The sequence below is a fragment of the Haemaphysalis longicornis genome, unplaced genomic scaffold (genome assembly GCF_048455015.1).
Source record: "Haemaphysalis longicornis isolate Haplotype H1 unplaced genomic scaffold, Haemaphysalis longicornis Haplotype H1 scaffold_153, whole genome shotgun sequence".
In the NCBI taxonomy this organism is placed as follows: domain Eukaryota; kingdom Metazoa; phylum Arthropoda; class Arachnida; order Ixodida; family Ixodidae; genus Haemaphysalis; species Haemaphysalis longicornis.
Window position 1 is genome coordinate 380,169 of NW_027526260.1, and position 21,049 is coordinate 401,217.

Sequence of the window (21,049 nt, forward strand, 5' to 3'; positions counted from 1 at the left end):
CTGTCTGTCTGTCTGTCTGTCTGTCTGTCTGTCTGTCTGTCTGTCTGTCTGTCTGTCTGTCTGTCTGTCTGTCTGTCTGTCTGTCTGTCTGTCTGTCTGTCTGTCTGTCTGTCTGTCTGTCTGTCTGTCTGTCTGTCTGTCTGTCTGTCTGTTACTCGATTCAGCCATCAGGCGAACGTGAAACCAAGTCAACGCAATAGCCTTATATACTCACAGCCAAATCTAAACGTCTAAGTCCGGTTTATATGTTCATACTTGTCAGCACTGTTGAAGAAGCTATTGCGCAAATATAAAACAGAAAATTACTACACAAGAGATATTTACAGTGTTAATTTATAAAAAACTTCATAGATGCTTGATTTTTGCGAAATGGATTACTACATCCACTGCAGAAAAAAAGAACTCACACTGTCACTTGATGTCGCCCGCGCCACTATAGCTTCTGGCGGCATTTTAAGAAATCAAGCGGCAACAGTTGCGAAAGGTTCCACTAGATAGGTTCCACGTTCTGATTGGAACGCACTTGGACTAGGACAACGCAGTTCTATAAACGTTGAAGTAGGGCGCCTCGATTCACGCGCGTCTCCGCCGTACGGCAGCGCTGGCATCGAGGCACCCGGCCTAGAGCAGTGGAATGCGGTAAATTTAAATTCACTTGAGCAAGCCCTTAGCATGTTTCCCTTGGGAGGGGCGCGACGCACGAGGAACATGTGACTTGAACGGGAAAGTGAAGGGAGGCGTTTATTTGGCAAATGTTGACAAAGATCATCGTCTTTTGTCGACATCTGCAACGAAAGGTGCAGATACGTACGAGGCCAATTTATTGTTGTGGTTGCCTTTGGTTTTGGAATGACTCAAAATCATAGCATCGCAATGAAATGTACTAGATTTGTAATGAACGCACCTCGACAGCTTCGCTGAAATTTCTTATTACAATGATGTGTAATCATCAGCCAATGTTTTGCCTGTGTTTTGTACCCTCTACAGGTTTGTTTTTGGATGGTGCGGCTGGATCGGCTGGCGGCCATTGTCTCTCCAGCGATGGCCGAGGGATTCCTGACGGGCTGCGCCGTGATGGTCATCGTGAGTCAACTGCCGTCCGTATTCGGAAGCGGCGTCAGTTCAAGCAAAGGGCTTTTCGGCACGCCACTGGTAAGTTCGCCGTGCCATACATGATTTCTGTATATCCGCTAAACCTGGAAGCAAAGTGTTATTTTACTGTGGTGAAAGACCCGTGCAGAGACTCCGTGGACGCGACGTTTTGCTGATGTTCGCGAGGTGGCGAGGTCAGGCGTTCCATTGCCATTTTTGATGAGGGCGAAATGTCAAAACGGCTTCCAGTACGCGCTTTCGGTGAATGATAGAGAACCCGTCAATCTGCATATCTGCGGTTTGCAGAAAAATTAGGGCGTTTCAAAACGCACCTATAGCTTCTGAATGTTGAGCCATAATCCTAACTTGGCCTTTTCGTTTATGATTGTAAAAGCGCTACTTGAAAACGACGACGAAGGAAGAAACACAACACAATCATCATGAATCATGAATCTGTACCAACAAGCCCAACTGGCAGTTCTTCTAAGTGTGATTTTTCGTTTATACCGAAATGAGAATAGGTGTTTTTTGTTTCGCGAAAAGAGAAGCCGGTGGTGTTGGCTTTAGATTGAGCAGTTGTAGGAACCCGTTAGAAAAAGCACGCTTTGCTTAAAAAGTAGGTCTGTTTCGTAAATCGGCCGAGCAAGAAAACGATTTCCAGCGAAGCTGCCGTTTATTGTTGACTCTACTGAAGATAGCAACTAGCTACTTACCGAACACGGCCGATGATTGGTTTCCAGCACATTATTCCAAGGCTTCACGATTGTTCAGTGCATTTTAGCGGGAAGCTATACACTGACGTAAGAAGCCTGGCTAATTGGTTTGAACTGAACATACTGAAAAATAGCGCAAAGACGGAGACGCTCAAAATGACAAACACGAGCGATGTATACACATTTTTGTGGTAAGCATTTTATTACCGCAGCGTAGAAACAGAGTGAAACAGTTTTTTTCAGCTTTGTGCCTCCCCTGTGAATGTACTCCGGGTACAGACATAACTTGCTGGCTTCGTGATAATGAAAGGTAACGTAACGCACTGATAGCTTCCTTGTTTGTAACAGAAGATAGCTAAGGTTAGTCGACCGGTCGTGCGGGCGGCGATCGGTCAACATCGTAGTTTTGAACCAAGAAATGCGAAATCCGCGGAACCAATTTAGGAAAGTGACTGTTGTGTGTTGCATTCGTCTATGCTTACGGCCAGACCATCTACTACGTGGCGAAGAGCATCGCCTTGAGCAACCTTGCCACCGTGCTGCTCTCGCTGGCGGCCTTCGTCGTGCTTGGCGTGTCCAAGGCAGTGTTCGCCCGCCAGCTGAAACGAGTTACAGCCGTGCCTCTACCCTCGGACCTTATCTTGGTGAGTCAGCGAATAAGGCGCATGCGCAGCTAATCCTTCTGTTGGCTCCACAATCTTCTCTAGCGAATCAGGGTGGACTTAATTTTGTAGTTGTCTAATCCTGTTTTAAGTAATTTTGTGCCTAATTTAACATGTACTGCCGTAGGCACTTATGCCAGGAGAGCAAACTGGGGCGATCCGCATGGTTGACGGAATGCGGCAGGTTGCATGTGACTTAGTGGACAGCTTCAGGACTCGCTATACACTTGATGATTCTGTTTTCGTCAAATGGCGATTTTGTTATGCTGGTAATCTTGCTTTAAAATGAGATTGATACTTAAAGGCCATGTCCAGTAGGATATTGCGCGCTCTACAACTTCAGTGAATGAAGAATTAATCGGCTATCTTCGCAATGGTCATTTGTTAACGCTCAAAAAATTGTCCACATTTAACCGTTATTTAGAGGCAATATTTGATCCGTGAACTAGAAGGTAAGTTGAGTGTTGCACTACAATTTTAACTTATTGGACCTCGTATCGCACGAAGCGTGTTTTAGTTACGTCCCCGCTAATACGGTAAAGGTAAGATGAGGGCGATGATGATGGCACAGCCTGTGACCAAGAGGCCAGCATTCTCGGAGAGGGAATTGAATTTTGCTGATTCTATTCCCCACTGCGGACCCCCACCTTCTTGCTGTTCCAGTCCATAGCACATCATGCACATTTGATGACTGCGCAAGCTGTCACATTCCCCGTGTTCTTGTGTTTCAACAGCGGCGCGGTTTAACCCGGACGTTAGTTGATTAATTATGATGTTTAACGCACCGACGCTACTCAGGCGATGAGGCGCGCCGTAGTGGAGGGCTTGTCGGATTAATTTTGACCACCTGATGATCTTCAACGTGCGCCGATATCTCGAACACACGGGCGTTTTCGCTTTTAGCCGCCATCAGAAAATTGGCCGCCGCGGCCATGAACTGAACCCACGTCCTTCGGCTCAGCAGCACAACGCCTTAGCCACTGAGCCACCGCGGCGGGTACGCCCGTAAGTTGTCCAACGTGAACACAAAACCTCCTGTTTGAAAGACAAAAATGGCCGCGTATCTGCTCCTTTCGTTTCAAATGTAGTCAAAAGATGATAGTCGTTGTAGACATTTGCCAAGGAAATGCCCCCCTTTGCTTTCCCTCTGACCTCTCACGCTGTTCCTGTACCGTCGCGCTCATCCCAAGGTAAACATATTAAGGTTTGCTCAAGGTGATTTGAATTTACCGAGTTCCACTGCTAGAGACCGGGTTTCTCGATGCCAGCGCTGCAGTACAGCGGAGACGCACGTGAATCGAGGCGGCCGACTGCAAGGTTTATAGAACCGCGTGGCGTGCTCCACGTGCGTTCCAAGCAGAACGTGGAACCTAGCTAGTGGAACCTTTCGTTGCTGTTGCCGCGTGATTTTTCATATACCGCCAGGAGGTGGCGCGGACAACAGCAGGGGGCGGTTTTCTACAGCAGATGTAGAATATCATTTGCTATCGAAAAACCAAGCATCCATGAATTTTTTAATAAAGGAACATTGTAAATATCCCTTGTGTACTAATTTCCTGTCTTATATTTGCGTAATGTCTTGTTCTTGTTCAACAAAGGTGACAAATATGAACACATAAACTGGGTTTAGACGTTTACGTTTGGCTATAAGTATATAGAACTATTGCGCAATGTCTATTTTACTTTGACCGGGTGGCTTAATCGAGTCACAGACAGACAGACCAAAATTTCTGGGTTTAAGTAGCGCAAGAAAGACTGTCGTCTTTAAAAAAACGCCTCCTTTGATGGGAATCGAACCTGGGCCCTTCGAGTTCTGAAACCGGCGTTTATCCAATTGGGCTATCGTCATTTTTTCTTTATTTCCAAACATATCCTGATGGTACAAACAGAAGCTGTTGTTCAAACAGAAAAAAGTTGAACTAAATTATAAAATCACAATACCCACTTTAAGGTATCGCGCTAGTGGCTAAAAATATGTTCATCTGTGTTAGCTTTTCCTCCTGTGACAACCACTCTGGTTCATCAACTTGTGCCTTTACAACTTCAATGAAGGAGATTACGGCCTCTTGGAAATAGTCCCGGAAAGCACGCGCGTCAATGTCGGAGTACCGGACTGCCATCGGACACCTCCCAATGCTGTGCAGTCCCAGTAGCATGATTAAATCCAAAGGAATAACACCTCCGTTTTGAACGGACAAATACCGAATACCGGTGGTGTCGATTGGAAGTTCTTTTTTCAGCGTTCGTTGCAGCACATCCCAGAAGAAAATTCCGTCCAAACAATCAATGAAAACATGTGCAGTCGTTTCCGGTTTTTCGCACAACCAACAATGTTGCCCCCACGGCATAAAGAGACGCTTTTCTTGCATCCATGTCTTAACAAGGAGAGTGTTTGTATGCAGTTTAAAGAAAAACGTTTTAACTCCCTGTGCTACTGGCATTCTTTTAACACGTTTTAGTACATCTCGACCTGGGCCTGCATAGTAAACAGTCCTGTACAAGGGAACCGGAAACAGAGTGTCACAAAAATAACAATACAGTTTTTCCTAGGTACCGCACTCAAATACTCCGACGAAAAACGCGCAATTAGAAAACGAGAAAAATCAACAACTTCTTTGAAATACCCGCGGATACCTCCCGGCAAACGCAATGTCGTAACTGTAAATTCAGGCAATAGCCTGCCTAATCTAACTTGGCACACGGGGCGCAGAATGGGTCTTTTGCATCTCGCAAGAAAAGAAAACGGTTCACCAACTGTCACAAAAATAGATGCGCTAACCATAATCTCCCATCCCGCACCCGTAGGAAGAGGTTTGTACGGCTCGTTCGCTACAAAGGTGAGCTCCAGATGAATACTGCGAAAATCCTATGCAAATTTGCACGTTTGCCCTGGAACAGTGGAGTACTTGTAGCACGTACCACAGTTTGCTCACCATGAAGAGGTTCCACACCATCGCATGAGCAAAAATAGATAAATTGGTGCCATTCCACTTTTCAGTCTTCTCTCGTAACTCCACTGCATGTCTCCGCCAGTAAAGATCACTGTCGGAATAATATTCAAGGGTCACGCCTAAGTACTAATCGGCGTCGTTACTCACTTGATGTTCTGAAACACCGCCGGTGCCATGTTACACTCTTCGTGCCAGATACCCAGGCACTTACCCCATTTTATGACACACCTTCCTACGTAACAAAACCATTTCCCTTTGTTTACGACGTCTGTTACGCTCTGTTGGTCTGCGCAGAAAATGACAATATCATCCGCGTATGCCAAAACATGAACTTCCGCGCCATAAAGTTAAAATCTCCTGATAGTCTCGCTTCTTATTATGCTTAAGAGGAGGGATTCGATGTATATGCAGAAGAGGAGCGGAGACAGAGGACAACCCTGCCTCACGGAACTCTGCACCTCTATACGTTTTCCCAAAACCTTGTTTACAATTATTGTAGTTATACATTTGTACCTTTTAGAATGACAGATCCAATGTTAATATGTTCCAGTACCATCATAAGCATAGTCAGGGGCACAACATTATTTCCTTTGCCTTAATCGTAGCGTTGGCTTTGGAATTCATGTGAGCGTTCGTTCGTTCGCTCGCTCGCATAGGCCTCACTGCCGCAACTGAGCCCCCCTGAGCTGTTCTTACCTGCAGAGATGTTTCAGCTTAAGCTTGGTCCGATAGCGTGGCGTCGTCCAGGCTTGCGCGTCGACTTGCGCCGCGGAAGGAGCTCGCAAAAAAAAAAAAAAACAGTTCACGTGCGTCCGCGCCTCGAATGGGGACCACGAGACAGTTCTCGCTACAGGCGCCGTGTTCGCGATGCCGGTTGCCTCGGGTTCTTGTGCGTGCTAATGCTGTTCACTTTGGGATAGATATAAAAGCCTGCGGTCGAAACGATCCGGGCCTGCCAGTCATGGAAATCTTTCAGCGGCAAGTTCGGAAATCTATGTGAGGGGCAACAGCCGGGTCTCCGACGAAGGGAGAGGGGTCGCCAGCTCTGCTGTTCCTCCAGCCTTCCACCACTAATCGAAGCTGCGCCCTTTTGTTCCCTTTATGTTTTCATGTGTTTTATAGGGGACGTGAAGACAGAATACAATCTTGTTCAGTTTGAAAGAACTACCCTTTGGCAACTCATTCAATTGTATTCGAGCCAAGAAAGTCGTTTTTCATAAAAAAAAGCGCAAGCAATTTGAAAAACTTTCAAATTTCTCTGTACACGACGTCAACGGTGACGCATCGGCAGCACTACCGCAGTAAGGGGCAGCACTAAAACGTGGTCATCAGTGTGTAAAGTGCACGTTAGCATTCAAAAGATACGGTTAAACGCAACTGGAATTCCAGCTAAGATCTTCCAGTCATAATTCTTGGCTGTGGTCGAGGCCTCGTACAGCACATACAAGGTTCTGTGACATCATGGAGACCCTTCAGAAAATGGCTGAGGTGTCGGCACTGCTCGGCCTGCTTAATCTACATTATTGTTTCAAGTTCGCGATAACATCGGTAGCATTTTGCCCAAAGCGTTCTTTTTACTGAATCGGACTTGTAGTGTGCCTTCATAGCCCCTTTAACTGTCAGAGCTACAAGGCTTGAGTAGCGACTGGAACCTGATACAAAATATGGTGCACAAATAGTAGGGCAGCATAGCACGTTCCAGGCAGCATAGCACGTCCCCCAAATGCTATCGATGCTTTAGCAATGGCTGCATAGAGGCTGCCGTAACTGATAAAACTGGAATGTACTACAGGCGGATAATGGTGGCGCGTACACAATATCATATCTTGGTTGATTTTGAACGATAAGGATGCCTTGCGATGACCGGATGTGTGAGATACTCTTTTCACGAGGCGTTGATGAATACAGAGGCCATGACATTTGTGCAGCATAATTCTTTAGAGGGCACTCGGCGCTAAATGCGATGCAGTGCGGCCAATCACACACAAGAAGGATGGCAATAAATCGAAATTTCTACCTACAAAAATGAATCATTACTTTCTCTGGGGACGTTTGTTTCGGAATTATTTATGTGTTAGTTATGGTTCGTATAAACAAACTCTACGCTAGGATAGTCAGAAGGGCCAGTAAATCGACTCTCCAGCATTTTTTCTGGTTTCTTTAGCGCCATGTTTGTTTTGCAGTAGAATAAAATTCAATTCAATTTCCCACAGTTCAATTTAAAATCACAGCTGAGGCTAAGCTTTCTGTTCGCGTTTGCCTCCAGCTTGAGACCTTGGTGTGAAATATCAATTGCAGCTCCAGTACTTGTGCGTCACGCTCACCCATTCAGCGAAAGCATGGATTTAATGCTACAGCTCGGTCACGACCGTGGCGCTATAATCCCAATTTGTTATCTCTTCTATCCCTTCTCATCCGACACTGAATGCAATAACATTTTTGCCTGTTTTATGTTAGGTTGCTGTGGCGACGGTGGCGTCTTATTTGTTGGAACTTGACTCCAAGTACAACGTCAAGGTGATTGGGCGCATCGCAGCAGGGTGAGTTTTCTTACTAGGATATGTTCAAAATATTTCTGAACATTCATGAACTGTTCATGCTGACAACAGCACACAAAAAAGACGAAGACTGGAAACAGGACACATAAAGACGGCGCTGTATTTTCACAGACGTCGTGACCTGACAAAGATTGCAAGTTCTCCCGTAGGTAGTCCATCACAAGGCGTTGCCACGCGCCCCTCTTCGAGGCACTCGTACGAAAGGGTGTTTGACGCCTATGAATTTTTGGACAGAAAATGATTTAGCTGCATACCGTTGGCGTTTATTTATTTGCAGCTGTTGTCACCATCAACGCACATTAGCTTACCAAGTTTTTCATCGTTATAAATCGTTTCGTTCACAGGTATGATGATGAAGCTTGTAGGATTGTTCAGGTTCTTTATTTAAGCCTCGCACGTATTGTTCAGAGCAAACGTCGTGATACCAGATATGTGTCCAGCAATGTCCTTGACTTGGCTTGCTGCATACATAGGATATGAACAATAAACGCGCAGAGTTGTATGAAAATCATTCACCAGCTTCAAATATAGAACTGTTCAATTTTTGCAAATTTAAGTTGGGAACTATAGGCTCCTAAACATTGAGGGCCCTTCCACTCTGAAGATGGAAGCCAGAGAGGCTGCAGCTATGGTGGCTTTTGCTATGGTGGGGTTTTGCTGGAGTGAGTTTATATATGATCGTTATTGTTGCACGTCGGCCTTCCATTCGTGCTTCTGTTTTGTCCTTATGTGTTGCGCTGCACATCTTTGTCGAATATGAATCACCAACGTGCCCAAGCTTCCACTCCTCCAGAGTTCGCCGTAAAGGTGGCAACACTTGCTCGGTACGAGAAAGACACGTCATAGCGTACGCCCCTCCAAGGTGGCGTCCCAGGGTAATCACGTCCAAAAAAATGAAGGAAGCTCCCACACACACAGCAACAACGAATGAGTGAAAATCGTTGCAGCAGCCAAGAAACAAATAGGCTGCAATCGTGTACGTAAACCATCGTGATGGTCGTGAAGGTTGCGTACAGCTTCGCTGCCTTCAAGTCTCACGCGTTTGTGTGAGCTTCCTTCATTTTTTGTTGTACTTTTTCGTAGAGAGGCTATCTAATGCTTTTATAGCCGCATTTTAAATGTAGCCGGACATTGTGCGCGCATTGATTGTGTGACGCTACATATTCATGCAAAAAAGGTCTGAAATTTCAAAAGCGACAGGAAAAGGGGTGAAGGTGCTTTAAGCAAGAATCTAGCTTATCTGATGCGCTTAGAGCATTAATATTTGTATTATGTCATGGCCACCTAACCTAAGCATAAGACCCGCTAGTTACAGATGATCAAAAGACGTTCGAAATGGTAAAGATTTAAAAGTGCTGAAGGGGCCCACAAGTCTTTACAATGACATGTTTGTGGACCCGCTAGTTACAGATGGTCAAAAGACGTTCGAAATGGTAAAGATTTAAAAGTGCTGAAGGGGCCCACAAGTCTTTACAATGACATGTCTGTGGCACGTTTTAACTACCACGTCGCGATCTACTAGATTCCCAGGACCCAGGTTGCCACCCGTCAACGACTTGGTGTCGCTCCTGCCGGACGCCGTGGCCATTGCTATCGTGCAGTTTGTGTCAGCCTTCTCCATCGCCGATCTCTTCGGGCGCAAGCAGCGCATCAGGGCGGACGCTAGCCAGGTGGGAGCGCAGCATTAAAACGGAAACATGCTTGGAAAAGTTCACGGTAGGCGCGAACACCACCGCCAACTAGAAAATCTGAAAAGACAAAAAATCAACGAATTGAGGCGCTAGGACAACGGAGAAAAGCGAGTCGACACACGCAAGCGCGTTGTCTGCGTCAACTCGCTTGTCGTGGTTATTCTAGCGCTTTAATTTTTTGTCATGTTCTACCAACAGGCCCCAGCCAGCACTCTCGTGAACAGAGAATCAATGTTATGAGGTCAATCATTCATTGTTTAATTTAGGACGTGGTTGCAGTTTAGCTTGTGTTAACACCTTCTGTTGCCGGGGTGTACATATTATTCCCGTTTGTCCAACTAATTAGAAAATCAATCCCTGCGTTTTATAAAAATTACTGCCGACTGCCAACGGCGCACGTTAGTCGGTTGGAATGCTTCTTTGGAACTTGTTTTTTATCGGGTTTATTTTGTAGCACATATTTTCTCCGCTAGACTTAATTTAGCAATCCGTGCATTGTCTTTGAGGGTGCGCCGGCCTAACGAGGGCGTGTCAGTGGAAGCGTTGACAGTTGTTCATTGGTTCTGATGATTTCAAAGTGTCCTTTTTTTGTTTTAGGAAATGTTGGCCTACGGCGTGAGTAGCGTAGTAGGCTCCTTCTTCTTGTGCATACCTACGGGGTCGGCACTGGCTCGGTCTGTGGTTTTGAAGAACGTCGGCGCCAAGACGCAGGTAAGAGCCTCCGTTGAAGCCAGTGACATCCTTTGAAAATAAATCGCAGTTTATGGTGCCCGAAATAACGTTGAGGCACAGGAGCTTAGCTAGAACATCTTTTCAGTCTCTCAGAACCCGAGCATCACGCGTTGTACTATGCATAATGTCTCTCGAAATCTAATAACGTTTCACCCGCCGCAGTGGCTCAGTGGCTAAGCGTTGCGCTGCTGAGCACAAGGTCGCGGGTTTGATTCCCGGCCACGGCGGCCGTTTTTCTGATGGAGGCGAAAAGCCAAAATGCCCGTGTGTTCGAGATTTCGGCGCACGTTAAAGATCCCCAGGTGGTCAAGATTAATTCGGAGGCCTCCTCCACGGCGCGCCTCATCGCCTGAGTTGCGGCGGCGCGTTAAACCCTACGATCAATCTATCGTAATAACGCTTCAGTGCTGACCAACGACCCTGTGTAACGAGCGCTTCATATGCTCACTTTATGATCTCTATGAAGCGGCTTTTATGATGTCTGTGCGTGTTTCTGCAGTACGTTGCATAATCCTTAGCTGAAAAAAAAGGGTCTAGAAAAGTAAAATACAGCACTCTGTTGGTCAAGATTTATCCACCCCTTGGCGCACTGAAGATGCCAGCTACTAGTCATGGCTAGTAAACTACGCCACTACGCAGAACTACCGGAAGCACTAGTCGCAGAGGATGTGTTTGGAGATTTGTTACTCAGGTTATCGTTCCACGTAGCCGTCGGTTATTTTTGTTGTTTGTTGTAACTATCTTCTGGTGAGCGTTCAGTAAAGTTGATACCTAAGTTGTGCAGATATGCAGGATTATTACAATACCCCTGGTGGTCAAAATTAATCCGGATTCCTCCACTACGGCGCGCCTCATCGCCTGCGCTGCGTCGGCGCTATAAACCCTACAATCAATCAATCAGTATTATGGTAATATTGCCAATCCGCAAAGTCATCACCTAAACTTTGAAAGATGTATTATTATGTGAATTTAATCGTAAACTCACCTCGGTGCTGATACCACGCTTCTTTATTCTGCATTCTGCTGTGCTGGTCCTTCATTCTTTCAATGTTTCCGACTCTGCATGTCTCTCACATTCACCGATGTAATTGTGTTAGTGCAACCTCAATTCTTATGACGTCAGGATGTTTGTAAGCACTCAGTCAATTCTGAAACAAATTGGCTGAAGTGATTACTTTGTCCTATTTCATGTTTTAACCGTGAAGCTGTTTCGCAGTTCGCTAATTCCGGTGTTTCACAAAACTCAGTGTAACAGCATAAAGAAAACAAATGATCGACGCCGACAGGATTTGAACCTGTGTCTGTCAGATCAACGGGGTGGAGTCAGTCGTCTTACGCACTCGACTACGAACTTTTTTTTTATTGACTTGACTACGACCGTGGTTTAGTACCCGAGAGTGAAACGACTTACTCACTTGGCCGTGACTGGGGCCAGAGGAATCGCGCCACTTGCTCGACACAGAACACTTGGTAGGGTACACGTTACACCTGCGGGTGCCTTGTTTAACTGTGCGCGTTCCGTTCGTACGTTCTGCTTCTTCGATTGGCTTCTTCTTCACCGTTATAGCAACAAAGACAGAGTAAAAATCGTTGCGGCAGCGAAGAAAAAACAAATCGGAATCGTGGACTTAAACCGTCGTGATGGTCGTGAAGGTTGCATAGAGCCTCGCTACCTTCAAGTCTTACTCGTTAGTCTGAGCTTCAGTTTTTGTTTTCCTGTTGCGGGCGTTGTAATTTATAACGCCGCTTAGTCGGACTTTTAATATGAACCAGCTATTGTCCTAGACGTTTACCTTTCTAATTAAGCTGCTGCTAAATCACACTCGTGCAGGGCTGCTGTCCTGGTAAAGGGACTACACGGCAAAAACAAATGCCCAGACAGAAGTACCAAAGTTACAAAAAAACAGCGGACATAACTGTACGAGGTTTGGTGAGAATTTTAACTCTACCGTGCTCAGCATCAACTAGAACGCCCGGCTGGTGCCGGAGTACACTGCAAGATTTGGAAGTGGCGTTGGACAGCGTGGTGTGTCTGAGTGAAAAGTAAATAATTTAGGTGTTTTCACTTCAGCTGAGATCGTCTTCGTGCTTTCTGAGCTTTCTATACGTCTGTAAATCCGGAGAGGCTTTTGCCGATAATGGTGCGGCACATCGCGAAAAGATCATTGTATCCAGACGTTGCACCGTCAGGCACATTTGTCGCACGAAAATTGGGAAGACAAACTAATCCGGTCACATTCAACCAGATAAAGTGCGCTATCGGTTGCAACGTCACTCGCACCTTCGTCGAAGAGAGGAAAAGGATAGAAGAAAACGATATTTGGAATAGGACGCACGGCGTGCCTATTGACCAGGGAAACAGTGAAGCCATTTTTGTCGATTTCAGAAGTTGGAAGGCTCTCACCTCGTCTAAACAACTAGCGAGTGCACTACAGCGCGAACTTATGCGCTTCAGGACGTTTGGAAGGATTCCGGTCATACTAAGCGCAGAAGTACTCATGATACGAAACAAAGTCCAGTTTAAATATGAGGGAGAACGGAATTATTGTTCAAGGACAGTGTTTAATCATAAATAGCGGCTGAACGCGCGGAAACTGGTTCATATTCGCGTGTGTGCTAATAAAGTCCACCCTACCTTTCAGGTGTCTGGCTTAGTGTCAAGCGTATTCGTGGCGGTGACACTCATGGCCTTCGCTCCATTTTTTCGCCCACTGCCCGAGGTAAATACGAATTCTGATTTCGCTTTCTTTATTCCTGCTCGCCAGTGTCGTAACCCGGCGGTTGAGGAACAACACTCACCTACAACGTAGCAATGTGAACGCGGAACCGTGGCTCGCCATCTCCGTACATAGAATGTACAAAGTATAGAATGTGATGGATTTGATTGCGCTGCATGGTGCTAGCAGTATTGGGATAGAGTCGCGGTACGTACAGCGTTCAAGTTACTTTCCAGAAAGTAAGCATCGCAAGGTGTGGCGTTTTGTTTCCGAACTCTGTACGGCTTTGCAGGGAACACATCTTCCTTATCTTTAAGATAAGGAAGATGTGTTTGCAAGGTAAACAGTTTGTGAAAGATGTTACAATGCGCACGAGTAACTAAATATGGATTACTCTAATCTAAAGCCCACTGTGATCAACGAATCTGTTTATTTTCGAGCATCGCAATTCCGTAGCCTAACACATACTGTTTTTAAATCATAACAAACATGCATACGTTCGGGCATCTATTATACTGGCCTGCCACTCCTGCCCTTGTACAGGTAATAATGAATAAAACGCGCTTGAAGAAATATTAAGTCATCAGATTTTAAGCTTGCGCTTTATAAACTATAATAACGGCGTCGCCTTTATGCACAACAATTCAGGCCATGCTTTCACTGTTAAATGGGTAAGATGGAAGGCAGGTGGCTGTGTGAACTACTTGAAGAAGATAAAGAGTTGAAGAGATTAGAGAATAATGCGCAAGAGAATCAAGAGGTAGAAAAGTTTGACTGAGGTCAAGGTGTTGTTTTATCGTGCAATACATAACGCCGGAAAGATCAGAACTACTGTTCGTAAAATATTTTCTTGCTTTTAAGGACTTAGGGCCATTTATCAATGTACGACGTAGTATAAAACGCTGTGTAATGTATCCTCTCTAGGCCATCCGCGTTTCTGGAGAAAAATAATTTCAAGGAAGTGAACTAAGTTATCCTAATTTGTTGGTTTTACGCGAACCCTCTTGTTCCGTATACTTGAACAAAACACGTACATAGTAGTCTTTTGGCCTACAAAGTGTTCTTCTTTTTTATCGGTTTTCAGTGTATCCTTGGCGCTGTGATTATTGTTGTCCTCATTCCGATGTTGTTCAAACTTCGAAATCTACGCAGCCTGTGGACGATCAGCAAGTGTGACGTTGTAAGTAATCTTGTTTTTGTCCTGTGTGAAAAGTGCAAGAAAAATATGTTTAATTAGGATCTCCATTTTTGACCATGCTACGTAATAGCATTAATGATTTTTGGATTACTGTGCCTCACCATACTACTCAGCCGAAACCAATGTTACTCTCGTCACCATACGTTGTTAGTTCCTTGTGAGTGCTACTTTTTGCTGTATGCAGACTGTTGAACCTTATTTTAGAAGTCTGTACGACATTTTACACTCGTACATATTATTCATGGTGCTGGCCACGTTGTCAATTTGACGATGTTAAGCTTCATTGAATGCATTTTTAAGGATATTTCTATTACAGCAGGGAAGATGAACAGATGTTTGTTGGCTGCGTTTGATGACCGCCACAGGCCACGCCACAAAACAGCGAGATGTTTAAATGTTTTGCACCGCAATGAGTAAAGAAACAAAGTGATGATTAGAAGATAGCGACAAATAAAACCATTGAATGGACGAAAAACTGAGCCCTGCCCATGTAAAAAGATACTTCGTGCCGAAGGCCCAGGCAAGGCTATTGTTAAAATCTTTGCGCAGGTATCACTCTCCGACGTTATGAAATATTTTTCGTTGAGAATAAAATATCACGTGACTGCCGCTCCTCGAAGGTCCGCCATTCTTATTTATGTGGCTACAGCATTTCTATGCTAAGGACGAAGTCGTGCGATTTAAATGCATACTGCCGCCGTGGCTGTTCCTTTGTTCAACGCAAACGACGCTATGACGCTTAGAGCGGGGTAATGTTTTGGGAGCCCTCAATCACGAGGTGCCTTATAGCCGATGTGGGGCTCGGGTGCCTGTTAATTGACATTTATTTACCTGAACCTTATTTGTTTTTCTAAACGATATGACTGGAAACTTCGCCGTATGCTGTGCATTTGCTTTAGTTTTGATTCAATGTTAATGATATAATATAAAGTGTGAAATTGAAATGTAATGCCTTTAACGTTAGGTGTTTTCATGTTTGAAGGTCCGATTTAGCTGCGGTCTTTAGATATCTTATTAATGTTAACTAAAACCTTGTTACACGGGATAAATTTCGAAGCTGTGTTACATTATTTTACCTCTTTTTGCAGGCTCTATGGTCGCTCAGCTTCGTGTGCGTGGTGTTGCTGGACGCCACGTACGGACTCTTGGTAGGAACAGTTCTCGGGCTTCTAATAATATTTCTTCGACTAAATGGGTGAGTTATGGTCATTACTGCTTCTAACGAATACATAACATCAAAACGAAACGATAGGGTTAATGTCCGGTGCACACCGGGCAGTTGCTGCAGTGGTTGCCTTCTCTCTGTTACTGTGACTAGGACCTTTACCAATCGATATTATTCATCTTATATTTAGGCTTAACGCTTGTTAGGCCTAAAGTTAAGCCTAACGACGTGTTAAGCAACGTCAAATTCAATGCATGTCGAGCTGCGGGTATGGGTTGACGAGGTAACACCCCAAAGCATAAAGTTGGGATTAACGTCCGGCGCCTACCCACCAGTTGCTGCTGTTCTTGTTTCCGCCTTTGTGTGGTGACGTAAGTTTTAAAGGGGCCATGCAGACAAAACACTAGTTTGGTTCATTCGAATGATTGCCTAGTTAGAATCATAATGGCACCACTGTTAACGTACAGTTCACTCAAATAAGGTATGCAAATAAGAAAGAAGGTAATGGCCATGCGGCCTATTAACTCATTTCCCGCCACAGAACCTATGATGTCATATGCCCAGCTGCGAGATTGGCTGAGACCAGCAAAAGTAAACGCAAATTAGGCAGTCTGCCGAGCGAGCTATTTGCCCTTAAATGTAATGCATACTCATTTTACAGCAGTAAGAATGGTGGGGTAAACAATGACAGTTACGAAAATACACGTAAGCATATAGTACGGATGCGCACTGCTTTTGTTACTGGGCGCACCGTGCTTGTTTTAGCTGCAGAGCAGTCCACCGCTTTGGAGCTGTCTTACACAACACTGCCCGATTGGCGTAAGCGACGTTGTCTTACGTTACCCTGCTTGTCGAGCATACCCCATGTTTCACGAAACGATTGCTTTCTACCGCAACAAAAACAAGCCAGGTCCAAATACGGTCAAAAACAAAGCAACGATGGGCAACAGTCCACGGCTCAGTATGGTAGCGCCATCTGGAAGAACTGACGTTAAGCAAGGCTGAAGAGCCTAATGACGCACTGAAAGTTTGTTTCAATACCCGCCCCTGTGACTTCATGGCAGACGTCACGAAAACACACGATTTGGCAGGAGAGACAGAACATTAACTTAAATTGATTAATTTCTCACTGAATACGGTGTCCTTTGGTGCCTGATAAGCGCTGGAGGCATCATAAAACACGAAATCTTTCGAGTATTTTGTCTGCATGGCACCTTTAAGCACGGCTCGCATTGATGGCTGCGGGCACGCCGTTATCGCCTAATTCTAAAGCAGTAAGACTTTCGCGTTAAACAGCGCAAAATAACAAGAGTTATTGCGGTTGCTGCTTTCAAAAGTGGCATATGCCGAGGGAGTTCCTTCTCTCTGCTCTTTAAAAAAGCTTAATATTTTCGATTTCAGTGTAGTATAGAGTTTTATTAAGCATTTTTCAAACCAAGGTAGTATTCTTTTAGCTTTTAGAATTTTTAGGCATGGGCGTTATTGTTGGAGGCTTTACTTAATATCTGCTGATGACTTTGACAAAACGGGTTTTCTATTTACGCAGGCACCGGGGGACACGACTTGAGCCTCGCCGACCTGATGTCTTCGTGGCATCTTACTCAAACCTCAAGGTTCGAATGAACTCACGTTTGCACGAATATATATGTACAGCGAATGATGCTATAGAAAGTATAACAAAGAAAGCGCTTGTGAAAGGAACAACAGCCTTCCTTTTAATTTGAAACAGTATTACAAAAGCATACATAAATAAACACGCAAATTAATAGGTGAATAAACATAAAAAAACGCACCCGTCCGTCTCGACGACGATGGTTGAACGCGAAGCTTTCTCGCAATGATTTCTTCCGTTGGCCAACACCACACTGCGAGTATGTGCTACTTGGAGGTACGCACCACTTTTCTAGAGAGAGAGAGAGAGAGAGAGAGCGAAGGCTCTTTATTAGAATACTCACAGTGACTCTCGCGTGTGCAGTCCGTAGACCTAACGTTTGGGTTCCTGGTGTACGGCGTGAATCGCTGCCTTCTGCTTGGCGTTCACTGAGCAGTTTTAAATGCGAATGCATTTCTTAGCCGAGCCATGTCAGGCGCCGTGCGGCGTCCACGCGCCCGCAGGTATCTCTCCGCTCTCACCCCCTTTCCCATAGCAACAGCTGCGAGCGCGCGCGCTCCTCCTCTTCCCTAGCAACCGCAGCAGGTGGTGCGGGCGGATCAGCGGCGAGTGATTGGAGAGGAGGAGCGCGCTCGGGCGTGTGAGGGCGCTCGCATCGCGGGAGCTCGCCGGAGCTCCCGCGTGTGTGGGAGAGTGTAGGCGAGGGTAGGCGCGGTGCTTCGGTGCTTCTCCTCTCCACGCTCGCCCCACTCTCCCGTTCGCTCGGTCGCAAGTATATATAAATGGAATGTCTGCCGGCAACGGTACCTCGAGCAAGAAGTGTAATACAATCCAGTTCGAGCATTACACCTCTCACTGGAGGCGACGTCACTGTAGTGGCTTCAACGTCATCTTCAACCGGAGGAGAAGAAGCGGAAGACAAGGCTGTGAAGCGAAGAGCGCGTGATGCCGAACGCAAGCGCTTGAAGCGAGCTGCCGACGCCGAACTCCGTGCTCGGGAAGCCAATGGTTACGTTACAAATCACCGTTTCCTCATTAATTATAAATTCCGCGCACTCTCGCGCAAAAGAAATGCATTCGCATTTCCTCACGATTCCCTTCGGGCAGGTGGGGTGAATTTTTTTAAGTGGGTGCCCGTTTGAGGTGTTAAACACCAAGATGTGAAGTTAGGCCCAACGTCCAGTGGCTAACAGCCTTACGGCACGAAGAGCAACGCCATTCTTCTCGTTACGGATTCTTTAGTTGTCGTCTGCGTTTTCCAAACCGGTTTGGCTGTGTTGAAATGGAGCAATCGGATAGAGGCCGGTTCATAACGCGAGAGACCCAGGTTTGATTGCAGCCACGGGAAGCGTTTTGTTCTTTCACTTCACCCTCGATCGTTCATCATCATCGTCAGAGAAAGTTGGCTTTCCGGCGGTGCGTATCGGCGTAGAACGGCATCAGTCAGCACACTAAAGCTCCCTTTAATAAATAGAGTAATAAGCCAGTGAGTTGATTCAGCGTGTTCGCTATCTAAAAATAAATGTTTCTCTTAACGTTCTGGTTCGGGCGTGAGGACTTGAAGTGGGTCACGTAATAAATGACAAAAAAAGCTCCATTGACACGGCCTTAGTGTTTGGTTCCAGTGGCACTCTTCATCCGTACGAGAGCTAGGAAACGAAGCCTGGGTCGAGTTGTCCAGAAAAGCGCTTTCATACACTCACTTGTTGGAGGTGGTCCCATACGAACGGTAAACTTTAATGGAGGTATACTATCAGGCGTTTAGATACTCGTGGTATGCACATTATCTTTGTGTGGCAAAGAAATAAAAGACGCAGATTCCGTTGCTGTTCCGCAGCCAGACGAACTCGGCAAGATCGCAGGCGGGCTTATAAGCTGGCAACCTCATCGCCAACTGTCCAGAGTTTGTGTGCCGCGTGACGTCAGCCATCTGCTCATGAACTGCCCAGATCATACGTTGGAGCGGTCAGCATTGTTTAAAATTTGCAGAAGCGTCCCGCATGCCTCTTTGGAGGACCTCTTAATCCCCAGAGGGCACTGGATTCGTATGCCGGACGTCTCGTGTTTAGTCCTCTTGTGTCTGGAGGACGTAAACCTTTGTGACTTGTGAACGTGTGCCTGTAGCAGTTTCAAAGGCGTTGGTCGGGTGGATCCATTGCCGGCACACCTTACAAGGTTATTCCCGCCCTTTCACTCACTCACTCACTCACTCACTCACTCACTCACTCACTCACTCACTCACTCACTCACTCACTCACTCACTCACTCACTCACTCACTCACTCACTCACTCACTCACTCACTCACTCACTCACTCACTCACTCCACTCCTCTAAACTCTACAACGCTGTCCAAGATGGGTGACGATGCACTTGAAGGGGGGGGGGGGTATTCTCAAATTTTGTCCGTTTCAAAGTGTCCGTTTTGAGAGAGCCCAGACTGGCTCAAAGCGAACAGCTAGATGTGACGTAACGCTGGCACGGTGGAGCTGCTGCGTTGAACTGCGGCTTCTTAGAGCAGACGATAGAGGCAGACGATTTCGGCAGTCCTAATGTGAATCTGTTGGCTCGCTGCCGGAACAGGAGCGCAAGAATTATGTTGGCCCATTCAAAATGCCTGCAGAAGCATTTCAGTCTTGGCTGTGCGACGAACAGCGAGAATTAGGCCGGCGGCAGTGCCGGCTGAGTGTCGAGGGCTAAGTGTAATGCCCACTCGTTTCTTCGCTGCCGGTGTCTTTTAGTCAGTGGTCCGGAGCGAATAAACGATAATGCTGTCACAGCCCCCCGTCAGCCGGTGAATCTATGCCGATGCCATCACGCGGTAAAGCAAACGATCGCCTGCGAGCTCCTTAGCTGTCGAGCAGACGACGAAAATTACACAAGCACTCGCCATAAAAGTGATTACGTTTTATTGGTACTTGGCAAGTACACATACCAGCTTAGCGTTCGTGGACTTGACGCGAAGCAGGCACGTAGTTAGGAAACAAAAATCCCGACCAGTGACACATTTTTACCCTCGGAGAGTACCACAGAAATTTCAATGCTGTAACGAACCATCCGAGACTCGTGGAAAAGCTCGCGTCAGCGTGCCGCAAGTGCGTGGATGACGAAACACGTAACAGATGGTTATTATCTTGATACACGCTCATTGTCACTGACAAAAATTGTGGTCCAAGTGCGAAAAAACTGAGCAGCCGTAGCGTTGTTTACTTTTTACTGCCACAGAAAACAGCTGGCTGTGGCTGCCATCTTTCGACATTCGTCCACTTGCGTTGAAAACTTTCAACTTCGTAATAGAACAATGTTATCACGTCTAGGTTTTCGAAATACGTTCAAATGAACACATTAAATATATTTGAAAATAGGTTTAGTTGTTTAAAAAGCGTTTCTTCCTACATTTCAGCGTGACAAAGTGGTGATCTACCGATTCGGCAGTCCGCTTTGTTTTGCCACCCACAACAGCATCGTCGCTGACATCGAAGAAATTTTCAAGAGCCACTCATATCAAGATGACAAGGTCCACAAGAAGCTCAGAGATATGTGAGTGTCCTGTATCGCCCCCTAACCGTATTTTCATTAGAGTAAGTATAAATGTGTTGATCACTGGACGTCTGCTGGAAACTCTTCAGGCGCTGTTTGGCCACATACGCTCTTGCGCTGTAAAGACCCACTTTCTACTAACTTTGTAGGCGTGCTCAGAAGCATGGACAAGCAGTCTATTGGCTGCTCACTGTAGCGGTTTTATAGGCAGGCAAATTAAACTATATGGTACAGGGCTGTTCTTGTGGAAGAAGGATAATAAGGCGTTTGGCGTTTGGCATACAGTAATGTACAGAGAAACACGACACAAAAATGTGGACCAGAACGCACAAACTACTGGATTTATTTGCACGGAGGTATGGTTATCGCATGTACCACATACAATAACGAGTGGTCATGATAGCGCTTTCTGAACATGCC

At 45.9% G+C, this 21,049-nt stretch overlaps 1 protein-coding gene across 1 annotated transcript in view; it reads left to right on the forward strand.

Moving 5' to 3' along the window:
• The window catches only part of LOC144165992 (solute carrier family 26 member 10-like), a 47,118-nt gene that overhangs the window by 22,216 nt on the left and 3,853 nt on the right, over nt 1–21,049 (forward strand). Inside the window, exons 5-14 of the mRNA XM_077695663.1 lie at nt 988–1,152; nt 2,294–2,449; nt 7,876–7,958; nt 9,499–9,646; nt 10,265–10,378; nt 13,042–13,119; nt 14,201–14,296; nt 15,403–15,509; nt 17,026–17,092; nt 20,493–20,629. Coding sequence (XP_077551789.1) covers nt 988–1,152; nt 2,294–2,449; nt 7,876–7,958; nt 9,499–9,646; nt 10,265–10,378; nt 13,042–13,119; nt 14,201–14,296; nt 15,403–15,509; nt 17,026–17,092; nt 20,493–20,629 — 1,151 coding nt within the window. The remainder of the gene's footprint in view (nt 1–987; nt 1,153–2,293; nt 2,450–7,875; nt 7,959–9,498; nt 9,647–10,264; nt 10,379–13,041; nt 13,120–14,200; nt 14,297–15,402; nt 15,510–17,025; nt 17,093–20,492; nt 20,630–21,049) is intronic.